The sequence below is a fragment of the Leopardus geoffroyi genome, chromosome D2 (assembly GCF_018350155.1).
Source record: "Leopardus geoffroyi isolate Oge1 chromosome D2, O.geoffroyi_Oge1_pat1.0, whole genome shotgun sequence".
Classification (NCBI taxonomy): Eukaryota; Metazoa; Chordata; class Mammalia; order Carnivora; family Felidae; genus Leopardus; species Leopardus geoffroyi.
In genome coordinates, this window is record NC_059334.1 from 74,107,804 (window position 1) to 74,132,052 (window position 24,249).

The 24,249-nt window shown below is 41.2% G+C and overlaps 1 protein-coding gene across 3 annotated transcripts in view; it reads right to left on the reverse strand.

Annotated features, from left to right (window-relative positions):
• The window catches only part of SHTN1 (shootin 1), a 100,514-nt gene that overhangs the window by 43,324 nt on the left and 32,941 nt on the right, over positions 1 to 24,249 (reverse strand). For 2 of the 3 annotated variants that reach the window (XM_045439086.1, XM_045439088.1), the window contains exons 4-10: positions 24,098 to 24,192; positions 18,047 to 18,215; positions 16,151 to 16,248; positions 14,103 to 14,184; positions 10,444 to 10,538; positions 3,907 to 4,053; positions 894 to 1,047 (exon numbers count right to left, since the gene is read on the reverse strand). In XM_045439086.1, coding sequence (XP_045295042.1) covers positions 894 to 1,047; positions 3,907 to 4,053; positions 10,444 to 10,538; positions 14,103 to 14,184; positions 16,151 to 16,248; positions 18,047 to 18,215; positions 24,098 to 24,192 — 840 coding nt within the window. The remainder of the gene's footprint in view (positions 1 to 893; positions 1,048 to 3,906; positions 4,054 to 10,443; positions 10,539 to 14,102; positions 14,185 to 16,150; positions 16,249 to 18,046; positions 18,216 to 24,097; positions 24,193 to 24,249) is intronic. The other variant, XM_045439087.1, reaches the window with a different exon arrangement.

Sequence of the window (24,249 nt, forward strand, 5' to 3'; positions counted from 1 at the left end):
CCTCTCTCCATGAATGACTGCACCCCCAGTGATCTGCCTATTTGTTTCTACATATATAACCAAGCTGGCTTTGGCCACAGGTTGCCTGGGTATTCACTTAAAAAGAATGGAATACTTCTTAATTTTAGATCAAATTAAAAAGATAAATTGTGGTTCATTTTCATTGTGGGTTAGAAAGCACTGAATCCTTTTTAAAGGGAAAAAAAAGCCTACATGGTTCTTCCATACAGATTTCAAAATTCTAGTATAAAATTAACCGAAAAGCTGAAGTGAATATTGAAGCTGTTATAAAAGGGAATGGCCTGCCTCCTTAAATCACCTACCTTCCGACAGAAACTTATTACTTATCCCTGTGGAATAATCCAATTCACACATTCCTGTCAAGCCTTCTTAGAACTGACTGAATAAATCCTTTGATTTAAATATCCCCTGGTGTTTTAAAAGTTTTTCCACTTAATATACATATTGTTGCCCATTTTATTGTTAGCTGTGATACTGAAAGTATTAGTTCATGGGTATAATTAGACACCAAACACGAGGGCTGTATGAACCTTTAAAGTTGAATTCTTCTTAGAAACGCGCCCTAAAATGAACAACGTACGAACTCCACGAACACTCCTATCCGAAGCCCTGAGAAATGCTGAAATGTTGGTCTTCTCATATTAGCGGTATCTTTGTCTCTTAATTCTGTATGTGAAGCTCACGAACACGGAGTCCAAAAAAGAGGCCTAAGGGCTCGCGGATCATTGGAGAACAGTGGCCATTCGACTCAACTGCAGTTACTTGCATATTCAAGCACTGGGCCAGGGTTCTGGACTAGCTACCGGCCCAGCTTGGGGCTGGGCGTGGGGAATTCGCAGACTAAGACACAGAAGCCCACTTGATGCTTTTACCGGAATGCTTTAAATCTCTGGCTTTCTCCTCAGAATTTTGGTATTTCAATTCCAATTCCTTTTTATCTTCTTCCAGAAGCCCCAGCTGCTGTTTAAGGTTGCGTATCTCTCTGTGGAGTGCTCCGTTTTCTAGCTGCTCCTCTAAGTCTTTCACCTGGAATTTATAAACAGAACTTTACAGTCTTCCCTTTGTCAAGCAAAAATAAAGGGGAAAAACATCATTGTTTCCCTTTACTTTCCAATTCATGGCAAAGAGATTCCACTCCATCCCAAAATCCACCCAAATCCTAGAGTACAGTCAATGCTTAAAATACCAGCTATGTGAGTCGATATAAATTTATTGGAGACTTAATATCCCAGATAATTAAATGTTTAAACATGGGTCAAGAAGGTAAAATAATACCTATGAAATTCATTTAAAACAGATTATTACTTTCATACCCACTTTCAAGAGAACATTAAAGTAGCATGAAAAAGAACCCTTGGGGGACAATTAGGTAACAAGTATCAAAAACCTTTAAAAAACAAAAAAAGAAGAAAGAGGGGTGCCTGGGTGGTTCAGCTGGTTAAGCGACCGACTCTTGAATTTGGCTCAGGTCATGATTCCCAGGCTGTGGGATCGAGTTCCCAGGCTTAAGATTCTTTCTCTCTGGGGGCACCTGGGTGGCTCAGTCAGTTGAGCATCTGACTTCGGCTCAGGTCATGATCTCACAGCTCGTGAGTTCGAGCCCCGCGTCGGGCTCTCCTGACAGCTCAGAGCCTGGAGTCTGCTTCGGGTTCTGTGTCTCCCTCTCTCTCTCTCTCTCTCTCTGCCCCTAACCCACTCACATTCTGTCTCTGTCTCTCTCAAAAATAAATATTAAAAAAAATTTAAGATTTTTTCTCTCTGCCCCTCCTCCCATTCATGCATGCTGGCTCTCTCTCTCTCTCTCTCTCTAAAATAAGAAAGAAAGAAAAGAAAAGAAAGAAAGACCATTTGATTCAGCAATACTACTTTTAAAATTTGCCTTAAAGAAATAGTAAGACGGGGTGCCTGGGTGGCTCAATTCGTTAAGTGTTTGACTCTTGAGATCGGCCCAGGTCACGATCTTACAGTTTGTGAGATTGAGCCCTGCTTCAGGATCTGTGCTGCTAGTACAGAATCTACCTGGGATTCTCTCTCTCTACTTCTCTCTCTTCCCCTCACCCACTCGCTCATGCAGGCTCTCTTTTCCTCTCTCTCTCAAAATAAATAAACTTTACAAAAATCTTAAAAAAAAAAAAAGAAATAGTAAGATACGTATTCAAATATGTTCACTACAGTGTTCTTAGTAACAGGGAAGAATTGAAAATAAATATCCACTGATATTATCGATTTAAGGAATCATAGCGTGTTCACTAAATGAGGTCCTATATACAACCATTTAAAATCACACAGCTCACTACACACTGACACAGGATGATACGTTACCAGCTGGAAAAAAAAAATCAGATTGTAGAACAGTATGCACGGTATTATTCCATTTAAACTACCTTCATAAAATTCTCTATTTGCATAAAGCTTGGATAGGTATCAAAATATGGAATTCTTGGGTAATCTTCATTTCTTCTTTAACTTGAACCGCATTTTAAAAGTTTGTTCATTAGATGAAGTATGTGTTGTTCTCATCATCGTGAAAACAACACAGCGTTGAAAAGATTGCTGGGAAGTCTGCAGGGGATCCCACAGACAGGGGAGAGCTATTTAAGGCCACACGCATGAAAGACCACCCAGAGAAGTATATATTCTAGCGTAACCGCCTTACAAGTCCTGATTGCTACAACTGCATTCACGATGTGCTCAAATTTAGTATCACCTATTCTCTCTTCCTACCCCGACAAGGTACATATACAGTGGCTGAATCCCACACCTCAAGTCAATTCGGTTGGCTCTAGGCCCGTGTTATTTACTGAATGCGCTAACTACAACTAGTAAGACTTTTCAAAACTGAGACAACTCCAACACGAGCTGAATGAACATAACCCTTCTTTTATCCTCCCTCTCTTTATTTGAAATGGTAATTCCTGCATGTGGGGACCAAAAGAAAAAAAGAAAAAAATTCTCTCCTCCCCGCTCTATTCCCTAGCTCTCCTCCCAGGGGCAACCGCTGCCGCTCTCCACTCATCTGGAGGTTCTACACATACACCAACATTCCTCACTGAGGGGGAAAGAAAAATCAACTCTGCCTCATGACCAACTTTGTAAAAACTCCAGAAACTTCCGAGGATTAAACGTCAATATTATCGCTGAGAGAGACTTTGACAGGTGATGATAAAACGGCAGCCAACAACCTTTTCTTCACAAACGAGGTACGCTGTGAGTAGTATAAATATTGATGTAATTTTTCTTAAGTGGTTTCTTTAACTTCACAGTCTTTGTTCCACCTCTTCGCCTGCCCACCCCTCCCGCCTCCTCTCTCTCACCTACCGGGATGACGATCTTTTCTGCCTGGCTCAGGAAGGTGGGCTGTGTCTGCTGGAATCGCTCCACTCGAACAAAATGAAATAACCACTTGGGAAGTCTTTAAACATATATATTTGTGCGAGTTTTACAAAATCGGAAATTTTCTCTAAGCAAACAATTACTACTAACATGGACGCTCCCTCCCTCTTTGAACAAAACCCATGCCTTCCAATGAGCTCTCCGAGACAAACACACTTCTCACGGTGTATGCGGTCTCCAGAAACACAATCAACTCGCAGATGTCCCAACCGTGCTTTCTGGGCCTTAACCAAGCTCTTTTCGAGTGCTCTCTCTTTCCCTCGTTTCTTCAGTCCTTTGGACAGTTTAAAGATCATTATGAAGTCTGGGATAGTGTGCTCTAAATCTTCAATTGGGCACTAAATTAACTTCATTTGCTGGTGACATTTTTCTAAAAAACGAGAAGACTGGAAAGACTCACTAATGCCAAGGAGGGAACTCTATCTAGGTGACCGCATTGAGCCCTCTCTTGCAGGTTGGTGTGTATCCAGACTCCAGAAGAAAATCTGTTACCTTTTTCTGATGCTGAATTCTCTCTTCTTCAAGTTGCTGGACAAGTTTTGCATTTTCTTCTAAAGCTTTCAACAGCTGCTGGTCGGGGGCAGAGCTCTGCAGCAGAAGATGGCTCTGTCTCTTGAGCTTGTTCTGTTCGATGAACATCTGTAAGAGGGAAGGACAAAAAGATATACGTGCCAAATCAATCTCCCCAACCGAAACCAGAGCAACAGGAAAGCACATGGAGCTTCTGTTAAAAAATTAAAGGCGGGACACCTGGGTGGCTCATTCGGCTGACCATCTGACGCTTAGTTTTGGCTCAGGTCATGATCCCGTGGTTTGCGAGATCGAGCCCCACGTCAGGCTCTGCACTGACAGGGTGGAGCCTGCTTAGGGTTCTCTCTCCTTCTCTCTCTGCCCCTCCCCCACTTGTGTTTTCTCTCTCTCTCTCTCTCTCTCTCTCTTTCTCAAAAATAAATAAATAAACATTTTTTAAAAAGTTAAAGACGATTGCTGAATGGTACAGTATCATAGTTCTAGAAGTAATGACCCCTATGATTTCAACCATAACTTTGATGCTGTCTTCAAGGACTTTCACCCTTGCCCCAATTAGGCATATATGCAATAAATGAGTCTTATTTTATACCTCAGTTTTTCATTGTTTGTTTTAAAATACATTAATACTTAATAGTCCTGACTAATAGTTATTAAGAACTTATCTTATACCAAGTACTCTACTAAATATTTTATACATGTTATTTTAATCCTTACATAAATCCTATGAGTTAAATACTTCTTCCTTGAAGAGCTAAAATTTACTAACACTATGTGATAGATGCAGTGTTGATTTCACACGTATCACATCATCTAATCCCTAGAACAACACTGTCAAGTAGATGCTATTAGTATCTCATTTTTACTAATAAGGTAACTGAAGTCAGAGAGGTTAAGCAACTTTCCCAAGAACACATCAAAGTGGCAAAACCAGGATTTAAGCTAAGATCTGTCTGATTTCGAGGCCTAAGCTCTCAACCACCTGGCTAATCTCCTTCCTCTGATATTTACTAAACCTAATGTTTTGTTTTAAACCAATTAGCTTTTCCCCAGTGATAAAAGTAGTTAAGTTAGGGGGGTCAAGAAGAAATGGGAAAAGGTACATTAATGTTTACTGGCTGCTTTACTAAGCAACTTACATACATTATTCACCTAGTCTTCACAAGGTTACATTTTTGAATACGACATTATTCTCTATGAACCTGTTGCTTCTTTTCCTTAATATCCCTCCATACGTTAGCCACCAGGTGATTCTACACATGAAATGTTTCATAAACTCTGAAATCAGGCCCATGTTATTATAGTAGAGATTCAGAGTTTCAGATTCTTTTTTTTTTTTAATTTTTTTTTTTTAACGTTTTATTTACTTTTGAGACAGTGAGAGACACAGCATGAACGGGGGAGGGGCAGAGAGAGGGAGACACAGAATCTGAAACAGGCTCCAGGCTCTGAGCTGTCAGCACAGAGCCCGACGCGGGGCTCAAACTCACGGACCGAGAGATCATGACCTGAGCCGAAGTCGGCCGCTTAACCGACTGAGCCACCCAGGCGCCCCCAGAGTTTGAGATTCTTAAAGGCATTTGAAAGTAAAACTGGCATTCGCCTTCCACCAGACAGCTCATTCCTGCGTAAGAATGGAATGTGCCGAGGAGGCGTGAGGGAATGGGTGTGTGTGCACACGCATAGGTGCTGTGCACCAGGACGGTGAGGTCAGAGGCATCGCCGTGCTAGGGAAGAGCCATCCAGGTTTGGCATCTGAAACCAGCAGTATAATCGAAATGAGCTATTCTGAGTTACAGAATTACAGTAATGTTTTAAGGCATTTTTCCCCTCTTAAAACATTATTATTATTATTATTAATGTTTTAAGGCATTTTCCCCTCTTAAAACTTTTTACTATTATTACAGTAATGTTATAAGGCATCTTCCCCTCTTAAAACATTATTATTATTATTATTATTATTATTATTATTATTATTGCTATTATTACTATTACAGTAATGTTTTAAGCCATTTTTCCCCCCTTAAAACTTAACTTGATTGGGGTCCCTTGCCGGTGTCTTAGCAAATACCTTAGAGAGGAAACAGGAAGGCCTGAAAATAGCAGCCAGAGTCACCGAGTTCTCTGGTTTTCCGGCAAGTGAGGGCTTTTCCCAAGAGTGCTTGGTGGCCAGGAGCACAAAGAGAGGCAGCAGTTGGTGTGGGCGACCAGGACAGAGCCAGTGAATTCAGCAGACAAACAGTGCTGGGCACAGGCCACTGTCATCAGTCAAGGCACGGCTGTGTCCCTCTCACTGCACTGCTTCTCTGAGCTCCCGTTCTCTCTTGGGGGAAAGACACAGCTCTCCTTCCCTACACAGCACTCGGGAAAACTTGTTCAAATTTACACGATCAAAAATTATCTCAACTTGGTTCTTTTGAAAAGAAAAGGTGAAGATTATGTCTTGGGGATGTTAATAATGTGAATTTCTTTCTCAAAACCCTGTAACAATCCCTAAATAGTAAAAGCATACAATGAAAAGAACATACAGAAAATAAATTCCCCTAGGTAACGATGGTAACATGAAAAGACTTAGTCTGACTTTTTCTAGACTTTAAGACACTAACATGAAATATTCTACACAACGCCTTCTAACGATGTGTTTAAAGGAAATTTAGTGACCAAACGCCTATGACTTTGGCTTTTAACTATGATAAGAACTTGACAGCTAGGGTTAGGGAGGTTAGTCTCTTATCACACAAACATAGATTCCAGAATTTTGGAGGAATTTCATAAACCTTTTCAAAGAATGAAAAAGAGAAGAAAAGTTTGTGTCATTAATATATAATTCATTCTTTCCGGAAGAATATTAAATATCACCTGAGTTGTCTGGGAGAAGAACAGAACCGATTACATAACAGTCCCCTAGTATATCCAGACTACACTCGGAATGAGGCACCCATGCTTTCTAAGGAAAACTACACTGACTAGCAAGAAACACTATATTCAAAAAGTACAGGAAAATCTTTCATTAAAAACTAAAATTACATCGGAGCACTTGGGTGGCTTAGTCAGTTAAGTGTCCGACTCTTGATTTCAGTTCAGGTCATGATCTCCTAGTTTGTAAGATCAAGCCCCATATCAAGCTCTGTGCTGATAACATGGAGCCTGCTGGAGATTCTCTCCCTCCCTCTCTCTCTGCCCCTCCCCTGATCACCCGCATGTACTAAGTAAATAAATAAACTTTAAAAAAAGAAAAAATACTGTTTCTATGAAAAAAATGAAATTACATTGAAGAAAACACAAAAACTTAACACAGGAAGACAACTGGCTGTTTCTTCCTTATTGAGGGAGGGTCCTGTTTTTGTTTTGTTTTTCTATGTTGCCTTTTTTTTCACCCATTTTTTTCCATCCCCTCATGCTCCCCTCCCCTCTGGCAACCACCAGTCTGTTCTCTGTATTTATGGGTCTGTTTCTGCTTTTGTGTTGGTTTTGTTTAGATTCCACACGTAGGTGAAATCATATTTGTCTTCCTCTGACTTACTTCACTTAACCTAATACCCTCTAGATCCATCCATGCTGTCACAAATGGCAAGATCTCATTCTTCTTTATGGCTGAGTAATATTCCCATGTGTGTATGTGCATATGCATTTTTTTTAAAAAGAAATTCTGGTTGTGACCCACTAACTTGCATGCTTATTTATTTTATTTTTGAGAGGGGGGGGTGCGGCACAGAGAGGTAGGGACACAGAATCCAAAGCAGGCTCCAGACTCTGAGCTGTCAGCACAGAGCTCAACGCAGGCCTCAAACTCACACACCGTGAGCTCATGACCTGAGCTGAAGTCGGACACTTCATTCACTGAGCCACCCGGGTGCCCCCACATGCACTTTTTTTTAATGGACAGGTAGAAGTAGGAGTGTGGAGAAAACTCCCTATTTTTTTACTCTACACATTTTAGAACTGTTTGTATTTTTTACAAGGTATATGCATTCCTTTTGTGGTTAAAAACATGAAGTAAGTTAACTATTGAATTCTAAGGCTCCAGACCTTAAGCTCCAGAAGGGCAGGGGTCATAGCTGCTTCCTTCGCCATTACAGCCCCCCACCCCCCCATGAGCACAGACACTGGTTTCTGAAGATGTTTGCTAAATGCACTAAAAACCAAAATGCAAAAGAGTCACTTCTCTTGTTAAATCAAGTCATGCACTGTTGAGCAGTAGTTTTCCGTGGAAAAGCTGAGAATCTGTCAACCGTGCAAAGGGGAAGGTATATGGCTTCCGATCTGACCATATTTTGAAAAAAAAACCAGTTTTCTTCTCGCTATTGTGCACGTCGAATGTAGATACTATAAAAAAACATCGAGCACCACTGCAAGTACTGAGGGCACCAGTAAGTGCCCTTGCTCTCCCTCCTCCCACCTCCGTCTCCTCGTGCCGGGGTCACAGGTCAGCGTCGCGTTTCCGCCCATCACTACCAGGTGAAGGGCAGGGTCCACCACTCATTTTCATATTCTTAGCAGAATCCTGCTTCTCCCGTCTATCTTCTCTGCTGCTGCGTGGCCTTCAAGTTTTCTTCGAGCTGCTTTGTATTCTAATATTGTTCCACGAACAACAGATGTAAAAGTGAAAATGTCTCTCAAAATCAGACGCTGGCATTCGGGTCGAAAACAAGCCAGCCTTTTCAGTTTTACGGTGGAGGCGTCTTCACATCATCCCTACTCTCGCTCCCCCTCGGCTGTTTATCTGGTGCCATTATTTACATCGCTGTAGCTTTTCCGAAGGGCTCTGACACACTTCAATTCTTTTCTCTTTCTTCCAAGTAACAAGAGAACAATTTTTACTCACCTTTCATTAAACTCTCTGAATAAAATGAATCATAATATTTCAAATCGACGTCTCGGACGAAACCTTTTACAGAGTTCATTGCTAGCACAGCTACATTCGAGTGCAGAAAGACTCCTGCACAAAACCATAATCTGATTTTCAAATGTCATTCCCGTAACCCCACGCTTTGTCTTCCTTCTACACCTTGGTTACTTCTACCTATGAATGTTTTACGTTTCCTTAGCTACTTTCTGGCACAACCTACAGGGCACAGGCAGACTCAAACTGTTTCTAGGTAGATGGAGATCTCGGGCAGACCAGCGCCATATCACAAGCTGTTATAGTTCAGCCAACTGGTGCCTCATCGTTTCCCTGTAAGCCAGCCCCAGGGCCATGAAAAACCCAGTGACGACAGGTCAATGAAGGGTGGTCGGAACATGAGAAGCTCAAAGCTTATCTCTGACACGAGAGGAAAACCATTATTCTGGGGAAAGGCCGAGATAATGGGTATACAGCGTGGCAGTGTTCCACAGCAAGTGGAAGAATCAGCTTATGTAAGGAGATCACCGTCTAGGAGGTGAAGAGAAATCCTAACACCATGATACTGTTGTTTGGGGTGGTATTGGAGGTGGACCCTGGATTCTTAGGGCTTTTTGAAATATACAGGAACCCCGTACTCAAGCTGGACTTCTCATCGTAAGTTACAGGCATCCCCAAATAGAATTTCTTTCCCTTGTACAGCATGTTACAGTACAAAATCCTGTACCAGGATTGAAGAATCCTGCCATGTGATTTTGAAATCACTTGGCTGAGCCACTAGCAAGCATCACCCATTTTACAGACAGTGAAAGTGAAGCCCCAAGAAGGCTAATACTCTTAAGTCATATGACAAGTGACTGACTGACGTGGCCAAAATTTGAACCCAGATCTACTGACACCACGATCAGGGACCTTGACGCTATTTCATAGCCGCCTCCCTTATTTTAAGTGATAAGTTCTGGGGTGCCTGGCTGGGTCGGTTGGTACAGCATGCAACTCTTGATCTCTAGATTGTGAGTTTGAGCCCTCATGTTGTGTGTACCGATTACTTAAAAAAATATATTAAAAAATCTTTAGAAACAAAGTGGTAAGTTCTTATTCAATTTCAAAACCTATTTTGGGGGCGCCTGGGTGGCTCAGTCGGTTAAGCAGCCGACTTCAGCTCAGGTCACAATCTCGCGGTCTGTGAGTTCAAGCCCCGCGTCGGGCTCTGGGCTGATGGCTCAGAGCCTGGAGCCTGCTTCCGATTCTGTGTCTCCCTATCTGCCCCTCCCCCGTTCATGCTCTGTCTCTGTCTCAAAAATAAATACACGTTAAAAAAAATAATAAAAAAAAAAACCTATTTTGATACGTCATCTCCAAAGTTCTTTAAGAAACAAACATTTAAAACTAGGTCTCTGGAGGGGTGCCTGGTTGGCTGAGTCGGTTGAGGGTCTCACTTCGGCTCAGGTCATGATCTCGCGGTTTGTGGGTTCTCTGTGCCCCATGTCGGGCTCGGTGCTGACAGCTCGGAGCCCGGAGCCTGCTTTGGATTCTGTGTCTCCCTCTCTCTCTGCCCCTCCCCTGCTCATGCCCTGTCTCTCTCTCTCTCTCAAAAACAAATAAATGTTTAAAACAATTTTTTAAAAAACGAAAAAACTAGGTCTCTGGATACTTACCTCTTGTGCAAATGACTCCGCCTTCTTTCGAAGGTCCTTCTCCAGTTGCAAGTTAACCTGCATCTCTTCATACTCTTCTACCGCCAGCATGGACACTGAGGAGAGGAGGAAAAGAAATGGACAAGACGCCACACAGACTATCAGGAAGATGGGTGAAAAGCAGTGCTGAAGAGATTCTTTGCATCGGCACGCAAGCACCGTCATCCATCGCTGCTTGGAATATAAATTGATCAAACCTTTTTGGAGGACAACTCGGCGATGTGAATCAAAAATCCAAAACTATTCACGCCCTCTGACTCGACACTTGCACGTTTAGGAAGGTACTGATTCCCCCGAGAGAGCAAATCATGAGCACGTCCAGAGGTTAAGCGGCGAGAATGCTTTCGGCATCGCCATAGACGACAGTGAAATCATCCAGATGGTTTCATGGGGGACGACCAGTAGAGTATATAATTTACAAGAAATATGATTCTGCCATCGAAATGACATCGTAGAAGCATATTTCTTGAACCAAAAGACATTCATGGTATTTTTTTTAAATGAGCTTACTTCCTTTTTTTAAAAGCTACAGATCGACGAGGCCTTTCGCAGAAGACAAAACGTGAGAGGCCAGTGAACGCGTGGAAAGATACTCATCTTCATTAGTAATCAGAGAAACGGAAAGTAAAACCACAGGCACCTTTTTATACTCACAAGGAGGGAACTGGCAAAAATTAAGGAGAGTTACACCAAGTCTGGAGGAGAGGACGAAGAACATGGGAACAAACGCACTGCTAACCAGAATGTAAACCTACTTAGTAAGTCCTCTGGCGTCACGCAGTGGGACAGAGGATAAACTTGTATTTGGCGTGGATCTTAGTGAAATGCTTGGATATGTGCGCCAGGAGACGCCTGTGAGAATTTTCATGACCGTCTGACTTGGAATAGCAAAAAACTGGAAAAAAACCTCAAACATCCACCAACAGGATACTGGGTCAATGACTTTTGGTATAGACATCGAATGGCATATTGTGCAGCAGTGAAAATCAACACACCACACCAATGGCCTTCAGCAGGGATAGACCCCACAAACCCAGAAAGTTGCAGAAGCACACATGTGAAGGGCTACCGTTAATATAAAGTTCAAAAATATGCAAAGTTAAACAACGTGCTGTCTAGAGAGATCTACATAGTTGGTAGAACTTATTATAAAGAAAAGAAATGATAAAAATCCAAGAGGTACAAATGGAGACTGATGTTCAGGGCGCTTGTAAAGTACCAGTGGGTAAAGAGATTATTTCTTTGCTGATACTTTCTTCATCTTCCATAAATGTTATAAACACATTTAGCAAACGATTTAACAGAGAGAGCTTTCTTTAGATTGGAAGAATATACACGATGTTAATAGTGCTTATCTCTGAACTGTAAACCTTGAAATTTTTTCCCTTTTCCTATTCCTACATGAATCTATACTTTCCACCAAAAAAGTATATTACCTGAATAAAAAGGAAAAAACATATATATGTGTGTATAATATATATAAATATATATAACATAAAAATATATATACACACACGTGTGTGTATATATGTATACATATGTATACATATGCACACACATATCCATACGCATATATGTTGTTTTTAAGTATCTTCCATGTTTATAAAGAGAAACGGGCTCAGATCCATTCAGGCCCAGAGTCAGAGCTCTGAATTAAAGAATCGATGCAGGACAGACATCTTCCAAGGCAAGGTCCTGTCAAATAAGAGCCACGTGAAAGCTTTGCTACTTTTTGACATTTTGAGGCCTGTGTTGTTAAATAATGATATAGACAGGCCAGAAGGAGTGATGGCGGTGTTAGAAATTAGGCCCAACATAGGTAGATATCACACTAGTCTCTCAATCTGCCTCTGGAGAGGTACTTTCAAGCCCGAGCTGAGTCATATCAATAAAATCTTTAAAAAGGCTCTCTTAATGGCTCCTTTCACACAAAGTGCCGCCAGGACACTTCAGTCCTAACGGACTAAGGACGGGTTTGCCGTGTAATGACATAGAATTTCAAACTCTACGCCGTAAACCTACTGCCTTCTCAGAGGAAAGACTAAAAGTCTTACCAAGTAAAGCAATAGAAGTGGTGGTCTGTGATGTGAATTACAGGTCCCTGAGAGCTAAATAATTTTCGAACCTATTTAAAAAAAGAAATTTCAGGAAGAAAACAAAGATGGCGGTGAGTATCGGAAGCCAGGGCAAGATAATTGACTCTCTTTTCTATGTCCAGAGCACCATAATACAAAGTGAATTTGCACATGTCCTGGCCCTCTTTACTTGGATTCTGGAAGAAATTAGGTTGGTCCTAGTCATGCATTTACATAATCTCTCTCTCTTCCTAGATACAGGGTTCTCTGAAGGCAAGGACCCATGCGATTAACCTTCGTAGAACCCCCTGCTTCTAGCACAGTACGTCAAGACCATTACTATCTTCCTAAATGTGGAGACAGCCGAGCAAATGTCACAGTCTATCACATCTCCCACACTTAACTACGAGGTCCTTCATTTATTCAAAAACCTCAATTCGTGACACAAAGGTGGAGAACCACCACCAATCACAACAGGGAAGGCTGGAAGATTTCCTTTCAGTATTGTAGCTTCTGAACTAGAAATGAGAGTGAAGGGGCGGGGGAGAAAAAGCTCAGAACTGTGTCTGCAGAACTCCACTTCGGCATCACTCTCTTGTCCTAAACCAGGGGACATTAAAAAACTGTCCCCGTGAGACTTGACGCTGTGTTTCATTAGCAAGGATTCTGTTTTCTTTAAAGGTAGCCTTTGGAGAAATTTCCTTCTCACCATGGGACCAGGTCTGCTTCTCCTGATCAAGAGGTTCATTTTTATGTGATTCAGATACATATCATGAACCTCTCATCATGCTGACGGCCGGACAGCTCAGAGCCAGATTTCAGGCACACAGGCAGGAATGTGCACGACTTCAGAGCAAGCATGTAATCTGTGTATCAGTATTTCATTTTACTTTCACTTTGCCCCATTTTCTACATCCTCTCAATTTAAAACTGTATCATATCAGGGCCCCTGAGTGGCTCAGTCAGTTAAGCATCCAACTTCAGCTCAGGTCACGATCTCACAGTTTGTGGGTTTGAGCCCCATGTCGGGCTCTGTGCTGACAGCTCAGAGCCTGGAACCTGCTTCGGATTCTGTGTCTCCCTCTCTCTCTGCCCCTCCCCTGCTCTATCTCTCTTTCTCTCAAAAATCAACAAACATTAAAAAAATTTTAATAAATAAATAAAATCATATCATGTTGCATGTACCTATGTAGATATCCTCCTCTCTTTCAGATTAAAAATAACCTACAAAATACATAAATACTAGGGGAGAGTCAATATGGCCATGGTCCCAGGATACCTAGAGACAGAATAGTATTTGGGTTTAAAGTGGGTTGTAATTTCCTCAAGCAAAAGCACTTCCTAGAAGTCACAAGACTCTAAGGTGGGTGATAAAACAACGGAAAAGAGAGAGACTCATTGCTAGAAATCGGGAAAAAAACACCATTCTTGCTACAAGATATTCTTGCTACAAGAATCTTTAGGCACAAGTATAAAACAACACAAAATGTATGTAAACCAAATAAATTACATATGTATCGGAGAAAAAAGACTGGAAACACATACCTCTATTGCATTTTTCTAAGACTCTTCTCTGTTCGAGAACTTCTGAATTCAAAACATCTTTCTCTTGTTTAACTTTATTTACCTAAAATTGTGAGATTGCGGGGGAAGGAAACACCCAACATTGTAAAACATGACATATGGCGATGTGCAACACTCAAACTGCTGTCCAACATTCAACACAAAGCTACAATTTAAAGCAGTCATTGGCTTTACCGTGTTGGGCTTTTATTAAGGTCCTTCTTAAGGCCTCAAAGGTAGCTATTTAAGTTAGGATATACATTTGGTAGAGAACTTATTTACAAATTCCAAATGGCACTGGTCCCTAACAATGTAAATGGCTCATATTTTAAAATGCAAAAATCCAACCAGAAAGCACCCAGAAAATAGAGGAATCATTTGGTCTGAGATCCAATACTCAATTTTGGTATTCATTTCAAACTCTGATGACATTTGGCTTAAGTAAAACGTACATTAATTTTTTTAAGTAAAAAAACACCTTAAACTTTGATGACTTTGGGCTTGAGTAAAACACACATGAAAATCTTCCCCCAAAACACATTTCTGAGGTAATTTTGACATCGGTCAATAGGAAAGAATATCATATAGGACCAATTAAAACAAAAAAGAATGTAAAGCTACATTTATCAAAGAGGATAAATCTCAAATACGTTATATTGAATTTTAAAAAGCAGGTACATTTACATCATTTAAAAACCCTCAAAATACTATTTATTATAGCAAAAGATGTAAATACACGCACTGGAATGATAAAAAAAAACAAGTTTAGAATAACGACTGTTCAGGGAAACAGGGCAGGGAGAGTAGGGATTGCAGTCAGGAAGAAATCCACTGGGATTTTCAAGACTACGTATTAAGCCAGGTAGTAGACATATGGATATTTGTTATTTTGTTTTTGATACTTTCCACACGTCTGAAATAGTCATAACAAAAATAAGTTCTGAAAGGGCTTCTGATAACACTTCTAAGTGGGAGGGGGCAGGATTATCAGTAAATAATCATAATTAAGGAACAGAGTACATCAAAATGTGTGTGTCTCTCTCCTATGGTTACAGTTAAGAAACAAACTAAGATCGTGGTCCTGGAAAAGGACTGAATCAATCAGCATGCCAGAGCCTGTGAACTGGTTGCTTTTAGTATAAATTAGATTTTGGATTTTGGTTTGAATTAGTAACTGGTATAAGATCTCCAACAGGAATCCCACTTCTAAAATATCATCACCCTTCTTCTCTCTCATTAGGATGTCTTGCCACAGTAAGGAAACCGGAGCGAGGCTGAAACTGGTGGCCACTGCTTCCCAACATGTCTCCCACGATGGCCCTTAAGAAAACGGTCAGATACGTTGTGCAAACTTAGGTAACTGGATGAGGCTGCCCACTGCAGGGATCGAGGCCTTGGCATTACCTGTAAGCCACCGGAGGGATAGCTAGGTGCTGGAGTGTGTGGGTTTGGAAGCTTGGGCTGCAGAATCTGGGAGCCACTCACTGACACGAGCTAAATCAAGACTGCAGTTCCTCAAAGCGTCGTGCAGAGAAAGGCAATTATGTGCTCCTGTCCCTCAAGACCATTCACACGGAAAAATAAGAAGATTCTCCAAACACCCACTTGAACCCATTCTACCGCCTATCACGTGTGCTTATGTTGGCGGCACACAAGGACAGCCCAACTCGGCCAACCAGCTGAAGGAGAAGCAACACACTTCTTCACCAGCAGCAATAAAGTGGAGGACTTAAACTGCAGGTGCCGTTCTTACAAATCTGTCTCACACGGCGAAAGACGGGGGGCAAAGGGAGAGCTTCATTGCTATTTTGGTGCTTTATTTACTGAGCTAAGTAGTGAGGATACGAATGGTCACGATCTTCTTGTCTACGGTGTTTTGTATGTTTGAAACAGGGGGTAGAAGAGAAGATTAAGATTAGTACACGGTTCTCGTGTCAGAAATGAACTCCCAAAGGCAATTTTTTAACTTAGCCGGTCTCCAATGCCCTGAAAACACCAAAAGGCTTGCCTTTCAGGCCTAAGATACATACTTCTTCAATTACTTCTACAAGTTTGCTCTTGAGATTTTCCAATTCGATGGCTAATATCTTCTTCTCTTCCTGAACAGATACAATTTGATCTCGAAGTTCTGCGTTTTCAAAGCAAAAATAAAGGGGGAAACAATATCAATGAACTTCTTCTTAAAAGAAGAAATCAATCTTGTCAAAAGAATTGAAAATGCCAGTGCACGTGTAGCTTATGGTCAAGGTTATTTAACAATTAAAACAAAAATCAAGAAGCAGAGGACAATGGAAATCTCATTCTGTGCCCCCGTACACAGCCACAGTTATTAATAATTTTATATCTCATGATCTCACCATGTCCTTAAATATACTAGATCATGTTTTCTTTACATTCTATGAAACACATATTTTAGAAAGCTACCTGGCCTTTGAGAAGTAAATTTTTTTAAGATTTCAGGGAAACGAATTAAGGCACTGTACTAATTTCCTCTTTATTTGAAAATGGCCATGGGCTCTCGTCACAATACAATAGAAAAAACAATGGGCAGCTGATAATTTGCAGATTTTCATTTGCAGAACAAAATCCTGACCTGCTGCCAGTGGATAGCCCTCAAATACTATTTGAAGTGACTCAAAATACAACCTCTTTGAAAAAGGGTTAATTCTAGTAATTTTCTCTCCAGAGTTTTTGGTGCATGGTTTCTTAAGTTATTTCATATTTCTGATTATTGGGATTTAACGAAGACTGGATTACCAAGATGGAAATATTAGCAACTGTAAGTGAAAATGTTTTTGGTATTAGATGAAAGTTATTTCCACCACTCCAACGTTAAAAAATATATATACACAGCTTAGCACCAAGTACTTAAATTGATACCCAGGCCTACAGTTTTGTGACTTGGTTTTTAACTGCATTTAATTTCTTACCCTTCTCCAAGAACAATAAAAAAAAAAAAAAAAAAAAAACCTTCTCTGGGGTTATTTACAAATGGAATCAAACTTTTACATGAACCCAGCTTGAAGGAGTTCTCAGACACTTATTTCAAAATCACGGTCTCCACTGGGTGGCTAATCCTGAAGGAAGAACAAGAGACCAGATCATCCAAGACCTAACAGAAGGGGAAACTAGGAACAAAAGAAAATCCTAGACATTTCTTCTCCTTCTCCAACCATATCAATATTATTCTGTCTTAGATTAAGGGGGTGGAGGGTCAGGTAAGGATGGCTTTCTTCTTACTTTTTTCTTCCTACTTGCAACTGAAGTTTTATCTGCCCAAGAAACTAACGAGTATTGCTTTTGACATGCGCCGAAGGCTAAAATGCCCCAGAAGCCACTGAGCCCCAGACTGCCTTCCTATATCATTAACATAAACAACGTGTACATATAATTATGTGTATATATAATCATGGATAAAATTAAGTCATATTTTTAAAATTTTATTTTAGAGAGAATGTACGTGAGTGCGGGAGAGGGACACAGGGAGAGAGAATCTTAAGCAGGTTCTATGCTCAGGCTCAGTGCAGAGCCTGATGTGGGGCTTGATCTCACAACCCTGGGATTGTGACTTGGGCCAAAGTCAAGAATTGGACGCTTAAGTGACTGAGCCACCCAGGTGGCCCCATTCTTTCTTTCACTTAACAAAAATATCTTAACTATAGTCCATGTTTTTAAGCAGTTTTACAGACTAGCTGTTTCTATCAAGACAGTACTTTCAAAAGCGCCTAATCCCAAACAAGAAAGTCGTAACACACCAACGTCACGTCCTGTCGTGATTCTCAAACCAGGCTACTCCCTGGAACATTTAAATCAGAAATGTTTTGAGGCAGAACCCAAGTTCTAAAGTTCTCCAGTGATTCCAATGTACAACCAAGGTTGAGAAATATTATCAAAAATATGCTCGGTGACTGAGCCAAGAATACCACCTTTGATCTGCTTCTGACACTGGATGGAGACGCAAGTCTCCGCGGCACCCTCTGGATCTGTGCTGGCATCTTCGTCATCGATGTTGATCTCTTCAGTTATTACATCTGGTCCCAGCTTGGCCATGTACAACATGCTGATTCTTTTCAATGTTTTATTTTCTTTATTTAGCTGAGGCAAAATATAAAAACAGTTATTTTAACAGCAGTCAAATGAGTGTCTTGGATTTTTAAACAATAGACAGATTAAGTGTATTTCTGTCTTCCATATTCATCAACATTCACAGCGTGAACTAACAATTAGAAGATTCATTAAGTAAGGTTTTATTTACACTTTTTTAATATTAAACTTATTAAAGTAAGGCCTGATGCCTGGATGACTGCCAGCAGCCTGGGAAAATCCTAGCTATAACTGATAATATAAGAGAACTTAAAATAAAACATCAGTATAGACTTTGTTACGTTAAGTAAGACCTGATGCCTGGATTACAGCCAGCAGCACGGGAAAATGCTAGTTATAACAGATGATATAAGAAGAATTAAGATAAAATACCGGTCTGGATTAAATCAAATTTCAATTTATTTCAATTTAATTAAGGCATTTTGTTTCAAAAAAATGTTTTCTTTGCTGCTATGCATGCCCTGTAAATGTTTGTTAGCTCAGCCCTCTCTCTTTCTCTGGACACTGCTACACTCTTCTTCATTGTTCGGCAGGATTGCTACGGGAACAACCATGTTCCCCCAGAGCACACCCTATCCCTTTGGCCACAGCTAATCAGTCCACAGATTAGGCACACGAGGCCAAGCTTGGTCAGACGGATCCGTTCTCCAGAAATCTGGAGGCTGGAACACGGAGAGGAGTTTCCTTCCACGCGTCTGCATGTACAGAAACTATTGGCACCCACATTCCAACTCTGAATTGAGGAATAGAGGAAGGGAGTCCATAGCAAAGCCAAAAATGGAGCTGATGTGTAGAGACAGGCAGAGGAAAATAATGCAGATGGGTTTCCCACAGGGCTCCAGTCCATTCCTGAAATACTCTCCTAGCTCATAGATTCCGTGGGATTCTCCAATATCCCTCACTAACAAATTCCTACTTTTCTTAAGCCAGTTCAAGACGTGTTTCCGTCTAGAGTTCTAATAATACACAATGGAAGAAAGCACAAGGTATGTTTCTACTATCTCTACAAAGAGTTCCAATTCACAGCAAAGAAAAGAAATCCTAATTCATTAATGTATTTGTTACTCCTTTTGCAGAAATTAATTGCTTTTTAGTTTCAGTTGCTCAATTATCATTGCCTTCTTTGGTTCATGTTTATGTCCATATGAATATTAGTACAAAGCACACACAAAGAGTAAACTTGGAGGAGGGGAGGCCCCCCGGGTGGCTCAGTCAGTTAAGCCTCCTACTTCGGCTCCAGTCAGATCTCAGGATTCGTGAGTTTGAGCACGGCATGGGGCACGTCGGATCCTCTGTCTCCCTCTCTGTCTCTCCCCACCACTTGCATGTGTGAGCACGCGCTCTCTCTCAAAAATAAACATTAAAAAGAAAAAAAAAAAAACTAAACCTGGGTCCAAAGTCCACAGAAGGAAAATACGGTTTTCTCATGTTTTCTCTTACAAGACTGCAAAATAAAAGGTCTTCTCTGAACACACGAACATTTAGAGATGACACCATGTTTCTTTCAGTAAGGGCCAATGACCAACACGACAAGTTGTGAATTTCATAACTGACACTGGAAATTAATACAGAGACCTAGTTCAATGCAAAGCTAACTCCCCTTCTCCACTAATCACCTTATGTCAGAGTAAGCTGTGCTCGTACTTACTTGTTAGGCTTTGGCCCTTCATTTGTGGTAATTAGGACTCCTCAGGGAAAAGCCCAGACCATTTCAAACTGGGAGATCTGATTCTCACCCCAATAACATTGAATCTAAATGTATCTTAAGTAGCCTGGTCTGGAGCACAAGAGGCTTCCCTGACCTCTCTGGGGAGTCAGGAAGAATCAATCCGTCAGAAATGGCTATGAACCCTTCTGCAGATTCTCCCTGGGAAGCCCAGTGAGTTCTATTCAGAGAATCTGACACTGCCCTTTTCTTCCCTGTCCCCAGCCCACAGTTCGGGCTTCTAGCTCCCCAAGATACATTACAGGATCAAGAACTAGATGGGAGCCCGTCCTCTCTCTCGGCCTCTCTCTCTTCAGATGAAACATTCAAGTGAAGACTGCTGTGGGTTCTCTGAACCACGAATGCTACAGAGTAGACCTATGCTGTGCTTAAGGATCATGGTCAATTCCCGGACAACACCATCTTTTCTGAACGTTAGGAGGAAATAACAATTTAAGGAAAAGGTGAAAAAAACCCTCAAGCCTTCATTTGTAATTCTGCCTCCTACCACTTAAACTAATGGTTTCCAGCTCTGCACATTAACATCTCTAGAGAGCTTTTAAAAACTCTCACTGCACAGGCTTGCAACAGACCCAAACCTCTGGGAGTGGCACCCAGCACAGTACTTTCTCTGAGTCCTCGGGTGACTCTAATGTACGTCAGTGCTAAGAATCTTTGATACAGAGAAAGGCAATGTGTTATTATACATTTCTATAAAATCAGCAGAGTCAAGAATCCTGCTCTGTAATCAAATGTTTCTGCCTCTAGAATAACCTCATCTTTCAGGGTGACAGTTTCCTCATCAGCGAACTAAGGAGAAAAATAGCTTCTACTCCATAATGTGAAGATTGAAGGAGATATTACATATAAAGTATTTAACACAGGGACTGACATGCAGTAAAAATTCAGTGTTCGCTACTCATTCTTACAAAAGAAGTTTAGTTTGTGCATCTGATTTTTCTTTGGAAATAGTCTATCAGCTCGTTTTCTTCAACCAAGATATACATCCATGATCCATGCAATTTTTTCTTCCTCCAGGATACTCACGAAAGCACAAAAATGCTAATTTTTGCCATCTGGTGCTTAATACGTCAGCTCCAGGGCCACCATCACAATAATAATAACCTGATAGTTAACAGTCCTACCCTCAAAAGAGTTTAATGCCTCTCTCTATCAAGTCAGGCACTAAAATCCACCAGCCCTCGGCTGGCCGTACTACTCTATTTAGCAAAGTTACTAACTCAAGAAGAAAGCCGCACACTGGGTGCCTGGCTGGCTCAGTAGGTAAAGCATGGACTCTTGATCTCAGGGTCATGAGTTCAAACAGCACACTGGGCATGGAGCCTAGTCACAAAAAATAGAAAAAAACAGAAAAGCCACCTAGAAAACGTCAAAAGTCTTCTCTGAAACATCATTCTCGTGTTTCGGAAGAAGAAACGTAAGATTTATGTACATAAAGATCTCATGACCGTGCTAACTGGGTATTTTTGGAAACTCTGAATTCACAAATTTTGGCTATGCAATTTCACCGAAGTTATTATTCATCAAGTTATATATGTTAACGGCATGCTAACTGTTTTTTGGAACCATTCTAAGTCACAAAGCAAAACTAAATCTTCTATAACCCTACAGTAACAGAATCCTCTAGTACATTCAAATTTAAGTAGTTTTCATATTGGGTGCAGCATAATGAATATTTAAAGATACAAAATAAGCAAGTTAAACAGATTTGGACCATATGGTTTAAATAACTGGTCCACATTTATCAGGTTAACCTACACATTTTAGCAAAGTACCCACCCTTGCTTTTAAGAACATTATGCAAATTGCACCTTGAGAACTAAACATTCCATTTGTCATTAATTTGAAAGCAAAGATTCAGGAAAAGAAGAATAAATTTGCAGAAACTTTGCTGCTTTAAAAATGGAGCCTACCTTCAAAAATGCCAATTGGGGTATCTAAATCAGGACGTGTGGTTTATTGATCATACATATAGAGAAGCTTCCAAACTTTGCATTCAAAGCTGTAGGATCTTCCAGATCCAATGAGCACATCTATAGGTTTTGTTGACTTGTGTTTTTATTCCAAGTCCCATGAGGTCACATTGTATCCTCAAAAACAAACCGTATGTCCATTTTCAAAAGACTTCATAAAGAACAGAGGACAAACGGCAGAGGGAAGGGTCCCATGGTCAAGACTAAATTACAAAACTGACCTTTGAGATTAGCAACACAGTGGTTCATAACCACGGATGACCATAACAGTCACATGGCAGCTTTCTCAGCCCACACATGGCCACCAGTAGGTGTAGGGTATTCTTAAGAAATCAACACTGGTCTACCCTGACACTTAAGACAACTATAGCTCAGAGAGGTGCATTCTCTTGCTCAAAGTCACCTGTTAGTTAAAAACAGAAAGGCAGGAATCAAATCTTTCTTTAAAGGGACCTATACAGGGGCACCTGGGTGGCTCAGGGGGTTAAGTGACCAACTCCTGATTTCGGCTCAGGTCACGGTCTCACGGTTTGTGGGTTCGAGCGAGCCCTGCGTCGGGTTCCACGTCGACAGTGAGGAGCCTGCTTGGGTTTCTCTCTCCCTCCCTCTCTCTGCCCCTCCCCTGCTCATGTTCTCTCTTCCTCTCTCTCAAAATAAATAAATAAGCTTAAAAAAATAAAAACAAAAAAAATAAAGGGGCCTGTACAGACCCATGAGTAAAGTGCATCACGAAAAAAAGAAAAGTCCTCCCCATTCTCCCTTCAGTCCTCACTCTAGTCTATCCTGTCATTTAAGAGGAGACTACAGCAGTCCAGGAACCAGAACTAACCTGCCCAAAGTCAGTCACATATGCCCAAAATGACATGTGGGAATGAAACCTGTATACACCGCCTCCCAAACTGCTGCTCTCCGTGAAGTCTGCCCATCCTGAGAGTCAGTCAAGCCTTTTCGTTCCACGTGTCCTATTGGCAACAGGAATACTTAGGCACTTATGAATAGCGAGAGGAAACACAGAGACCATCCTCAGCCACTGCAAATTCGGAGCAGCTAGTGCGATCCGACTACATTTTTCTACTTGTTCCAAAAGAAGACCCTCAGGACTTGAGAAGAGAATTCGCAGTTTTGTGGACCAGTGAACACTTAGCGACGTGTAGCACGGATGCAGCGGGGGGGGGGGGGGGGGGGGGGGGGGGGGAGAACGCTCACATCATCATCGTTTTGAAAGTGAAGGCCCGCGCTGCTACGTATTCTTCAGACACAAATAATAGAAGGGAGGTTGCATGCACATCATTTATATTCTGAGGCTCTGGCTGCATTATCTTGTGAATCCCAACGTAGTGTCATCACGCAAACAATTAAGCAAACACCTCTAGCAAGCACACTGCTAATGCACACAAATTAAATAGAGACATATACAGACGGACTGATGGACTGATTTGCAGAATTTCAGTCACATCCAAAGACACACTTTGGAGGCACCTGATGGGGAAGAGGGGAAAGACACACAACCGGCAATTACTAATGATATTTGGCTAAAAATTGCTGTCATCCATTTCCTGATGAAGTGGTTCAGATGCATTTTACTCAACCCAAAATATGTAAGACGGAGATAAAAACATTCTTTAATAATAATGTACTTCTGATGAGACAGAATATAGAAAATTACACTCTTGGTAAATTCATCAGCGAGAAGCAATCAGCAGAGCCCTGGAGGTCACCTTTAGCATATGCCCTCACTCTGCTTTCACAAATAATCACCTGAAATATAAGGCTGGAGGCTGACTTTTTCATCTACATCAAACACGAAACACTCACTGATCCTTTACGTCCCACCAGGTTAGTTTTAAACTTGGTTAACATTTTCACCCAGTGCACAGACATCTAGGAAGCCCAGCTGGAAGAACTCCTCTGGGGCCATTTTTCACAGGCAAAAAAGCACAAATGCTGAAATACATATAAAGAAATGCCCCGTTGCAATCAAAATAACCTATGCAGTAAGGTATTTCCATAAGCCGCTTCCAGGAGTCTGAGAACTTATAACACTGTCCTCATCGTCAGAGTGGAGACAACGGATTAGAAAACCAGAGGGGCAGAAAAGGGCAGAGGCCACTCTTCAGAAAAGCACGTAGAAATTAAAAAGCTCAAGTAGAATTCCCTTCTTTAAAGAGTCTCACCTTTGTTGCCAAAGCTTCGGCGCTTTCTCGACAGGTCTTCTCTATTTCAAGATGGTTCTGCATAAAATTGACTTCCTCTATAACCATGTGAGAAACTAGGAATGAGGGGAAAAAAGTCTCAGCATTCAGAGATTAGTCAGTGATTCCAGAAG